The sequence below is a fragment of the Alosa alosa genome, chromosome 2, assembly GCF_017589495.1.
Source record: "Alosa alosa isolate M-15738 ecotype Scorff River chromosome 2, AALO_Geno_1.1, whole genome shotgun sequence".
In the NCBI taxonomy this organism is placed as follows: Eukaryota; Metazoa; Chordata; class Actinopteri; order Clupeiformes; family Clupeidae; genus Alosa; species Alosa alosa.
In genome coordinates, this window is record NC_063190.1 from 31593012 (window position 1) to 31598011 (window position 5000).

Sequence of the window (5000 nt, forward strand, 5' to 3'; positions counted from 1 at the left end):
CACTCACTTACTCCCCTGCAGGAGTGTTTTGTATTCTGCCCGATTTATTATCTTACTGTGCGTCTCCACTCCACCACAGGAAGATGGATTTCGGGATCTGGCTCCTCCCCCCTTCCCCACCGCCCAGCCCACCTCATCAGGCCCCGCCCACTCTGTGCAGCAGAGGAAACGGCCCCGCATGGAGCCCCTCCCATCCTGACAGCCAATCACAGAGCTTCTTGATTTCTGCCTCCATCCAAAGCCCTTCCTCATTGGATAGACAGATACATGGCACCCATGTAATTTTCTGACACATGAAGCAGGAAGCAAGGAAGCACCCATTATTTTTGTAAATATGTTTCTGTCAAAAGCACTGTACTAAGTGGTGTCACAGAAGTTCAACAACCCAAAACTGTTGAGTTTAAAAGTGTCAAACCTTTTGTAATGTTTTTTATTTTAAGTTTCACATTGAGAAGAACACTTGTTTTAGTATATATCATAATGTATAATGTTCAGTGTAAGAGGGATTTATTGAATAAAGAAGAACTACAGTGAAAGTGGATGTGTTGGTGTGTTACCATAGCAATGCAGCATGATACTATGTATCCGGTGTCAAATTATGACATCAGACACCAGCAAGAGACGCTGATATATTGCTAGATACTGATACAGCCATGAGCCAACAATGGTGTGGACCAGCAGGTTGATCTCCAGTCCAACACAGGAATTCTGCAGGCAGTCTGCCTCTCTCTCTCTTTCTCCTACAGTATCCTCTATCCCTCTCTCCTGTGCCCCGCCGTCTGGCCCTCAGAGCGCACGCATGGGCAGTTTACAAAGAGGCGCGTCACTGAAACCGGGCCACACGATCCACAGGTCTTCTGATGGATGGAGACGTGCCAGAGCCAGAGGAGAATCGGACCAGAACCATTGGCAAGTAGGCCGTATCAGAACCAGACTGACGAGCTGTTTCAGAAGTTTGCTGTTCTACAGTACACTACACCCTGCCAGATAGCATGCTGTTCTACAGTACACTACACCCTGCCAGATAGTATGCTGTTCTACAGTATACTACAGTATAGGAGCGTCTGTGCTGAAATAGGAGCTCTGCACAGTAGAGTTCTGCGCATGCAGGGAAGCGACACACAGGTATCCAGATGGGCGTAGTTCATACCTACAGGCCGATGCTTGATCTGCGGCCATACTGCCAACCCGAACACACCAAAAACAGGATGTGTGTGTGTGTGTCCACAGCCCCTGAGTCTTGCTTTTAATTTTGAACATAAGCAAGTGGGTAGCATCCTTTAGCCATCGGTAGTAGTAGTACCAAGTGTGATGGTCACTTTCCCTGGAGAGCGCTTCTAAACGGCCATTAAGCAGCATTTAACCCACCTGCTCCTCTCTCTGTCTGTCCAATCTGTCAGAGTGGCTACCGAGGCCACGAAACTGGCGAGGAAACAGTTAATGCCGATCGTGCCTTGAAATCTACAACAGCTGATATTTTTAGAATGAGCGCCGATGTCCTATATACACGCGCTTAGAATGGGGCATCACTGCGCGCTATGGATGGAGCTGTGAGCGCGAATTGCCGAGAATCCTGACTGAGAGCTTTTCTATTTATTCATATCACTTAACTCCTTTTAGGTAGCCTATGATTCACAAAATGTTATCTCTATCCGCGCCCGGAAGGTTAATTTTGATGTTGCCAAAATAGGTCTCATTTCAATTAACATTATGTCATCGTTGGCGAGAGGAGATATTAATATAAGAGAATTTGTGTTCCGGAGCCTCGGACGCGGCAATCACACAGAGAGTCGGCTTCTCTGTCCGTTGCGTGAGAATAGCCTGCTCTCTATATCGGCGGCCATAAGAATCTCGATAAGCGCTTCTGCCTCCCTGTGCGCGTCACTGCGCGACCCCAACAGTCTGGGGGGTCGTGTTTAGATGTCAGTGGATGGCTGCTGCCAGGTCCACTACCCACGCCTGTCCAAATAAATGTGTTTCTCAAAAGAAAATGTTCAGTCAATAAAGATATTTTAAAACCCGGCTGCCTTGTGCAAAATCCCTTTTAAAGACTGGGAGAAATAAGATGTTATTTATCCAAAAATGATTACAGTGACCTTGGTAATTCTGCCTTGCATACTAACCAAATACTTTATTCCACGTTTCTGTAAAGAAGAAGAAGCAGTTAAGGTCAGGAGCGGTTTGCGTCACACCGAGGTGTGATGTCAGCACATTCAAGGAGGAGAGGAGACCCTCTTTAGACAGCGGCTGCCGGGGCGACGCGCCTTTTTTCTTATTTTATGCTGCTTTGCCTGTCAACAGCGGAGCCTCTCTCTTATTTTTTCACTCAGGAGCGCGCACGCAGGCGAGAAGTCACACTAGCCGACCCACCGCGGCGAACGCTGCATTCCTTGGCGCGCGCGTGCCCGAGCCTCTGACGGCATAGCGTGACGGCTTTCTATTTTCTGTTTCCTCCCGCTCCCTTATTCCGGCCTCCCTGATCCTACGTCACCGCCATCCATCCACCCACCCCCTCTCTCCTGTGATTATCGCGAATCGTGGCTTCTCTCTCGCGCGCGCTTCCCTACTCGCGCAACTTCGGAGAGAGAGAGAGCGAGCAATACCCAGCCTGCAATTCAAAGTAGACTTCTCTCCGGACCCGGTTCGTGCTGCCTCTTGTGTCCCCAGGAATGAGAAGCGATGTCCGGCTCTGGCAACGAGGAGAAAACCTTCCGAAGGTTCCTGGAGCTCTTCCTCCGGGAGATGAGGCCCCCGCTGCAGGAGGACCAGCCGCTCCCGATGCGCCCTTTGTCGGATCTCATATCGGAGGACGAAGTGGAGGGAGAGTGCATCGACCTGTGTCTTCAGCACCTGTGCAAATAGTTAAGTACCAATCCAATTTTATTATAACCTTTACTGTAGTTTCTTTCCTAGACGTTACCGACACATTACAAGCTAAACCTCAAGATTAAGGTCAACACACAAAAATAAGTGATAACACGAAATGAAAGTAGATGTGGTCTGTTGGCCACTACAAACAGTCGCTGTTTGTAGCGAAAACATTAACTTGTGCCTGACCCATAACGAGTTTCGTTTAGTGAAAAGTGTCCTACTCTCCTTTTGCTCGCGGTCAGTCTGATTAAGTGTACCGAATGAAATAGCGGCTCTATGGCCGTCTGAGTCCGCAGCATCTTACAGAGTTCAGTACAGTCTCTGCCTCAGCTCTGTCAGAACACAGTAGATCAGTCAAGCAAGTGATGGCTGCAGCCAGTAGTGGGGTATACCCCTATGTGAAGCGTCGCTCTTGGGGATATAGCCTAGGTTATCTAAAATGTCTCACCTTCTCTTGTTAAAAAAAAAAAACTCATTATTCCTCTGATCTCAGTTAGACTTGTAACTTTTAATGTGATATCCTTTACGCACAATATCTCGACAGAGTTGTGGTATCGCATCGCAAACGCTTTTTCATTCACCGCGAGCCTCCCATTCACCCCTCCTCCTCCCTGCATCCCCGCGTCCGCGTGCCCACCCGAGGTCCTGGAGTGGTGGATCCCCATCTTTTTGCGTCACACTCATCGGAGGCTATAGGCTACGACTGAGCCGACGCCAGCCGACCACCCCCGTGGAGGGGTACCACGGACCGCCGGTACTCATATAGGCATTTGCTCCTTGTGTTAAATTTTGTTGTATAAAATAATGTGAACGATTTCATCATTTAATATCACAGCAGATAGGCTACTGACAGGTCGTCTAGATACAGATGCTCGTGAGTAAATCCCCTAAATGAATTCCGCTTCATGTGTATATTATGCTGTGTTCAAAGATGCTACCCCGTTCCCTAAGGTATGTGTGTGCATCCTTGTCCTCATTCCGTGATACACACACAGACACACACACACACACACACACACACACAGCTGCGTTACAGGGAGGAAAAGCACATTCCCTCTCGCGCTAAATTGAATTCTTCTCGAGCTGTGGGAAGGGTTTGCGCTTGAGAAATGACGTCATGCGTGTTTCCACAAATAGACCCGTCGCCCACATCGGAGGGGAGCGAGGGAATCAGGTGGACCGCGCGAGCGATCGACAGAGCGCAGGCACGGTCTGTGATGGAGGCGTCTGTCCGCGTCCTCCCAAGAGTACGTCAGTCAGTTCGTTTAGATAAGACGGAAGGCTGACGGAAATAATGCCCTGGTGCGGCTCTGCGCTGGGGGGAAGTGAGGTGACAGAGAGGCGTTCGAGCCAAATATATTATTACGTATCATTCTCACTAATTTCCCTTTTGTTCTATGCAAAACAGCTCGCCATCTAGATACGACTCCCTCTCAGCCTATAGCTACGTTCTGCATGGGGTGACATGCTTAAGTCAGGTTTCAGAGGGGGAATTCAGTAATATGGTAATGTGTCTAGAGACAAGGGCGTTATCTAGATCTTATGAAAATGGCTTAAAAAGAGGAATTATGGTTGGTTCTTAGCCTTTCTGATCTAATGACTTGGCATGTTGATGCCACTGAGCTGCCAGATAATTTACTACTCCACTGCCTCCACAAGGCATGAAGACAGTGAGTGTGAGTGAAGAAAACTGACCGCTGGTCTCGAAACATTCTCAATGTGCACATTCTTCTTGAAATAAACAACAAAGGATCTTGAGCGGATTGTTCAAATGTTTCATATGCTTCTGATTTTTCACCTGTATTTGTGAGATCTGTGAGAAAGCCGGTAGTGTCCTATCTGGGACTGGATTGGACCATTCCCTGCAACTCAGTGATGGCCAGAACACTAGTTTTCTGGACATGAGCGACAGCGAGCTCCGAGCCGCCCCTAGGATGTGGGCTTGGCTGGCAGTGCCCGTCTGGGACGTGGTGCTGGACCAGTAGCTGCCTTGGTACTGGAACACGCGTCCGGTTTAAAGCACTCGCCTCAGTCGGTCATCAGAGCCTCTGTCAAGGGTTCATAGATCATTCACACATTCACACTCACACCCTGCTCTGTCTGTCCAATCACATCCTCTGCCAGAGTAA

The 5000-nt window shown here is 48.7% G+C and overlaps 2 protein-coding genes across 3 annotated transcripts in view; both read left to right on the top strand.

The window, feature by feature from the left end:
- Positions 1–527, top strand: part of rad51c (RAD51 paralog C) — a 10297-nt gene extending 9770 nt beyond the window's left edge. For both annotated transcript variants that reach the window (XM_048230423.1, XM_048230428.1), the window contains exon 9: positions 80–527. In XM_048230423.1, coding sequence (XP_048086380.1) covers positions 80–199 — 120 coding nt within the window. In that variant the 3' untranslated portion in view covers positions 200–527. The remainder of the gene's footprint in view (positions 1–79) is intronic.
- A 1939-nt stretch (positions 528–2466) lies between these two features.
- Positions 2467–5000, top strand: part of ppm1e (protein phosphatase, Mg2+/Mn2+ dependent, 1E) — a 42198-nt gene continuing 39664 nt past the window's right edge. The window contains 1 exon segment of the mRNA XM_048229556.1: positions 2467–2861. Within this exon segment, the coding sequence (XP_048085513.1) occupies positions 2680–2861 (182 nt within the window). The 5' untranslated portion in view covers positions 2467–2679.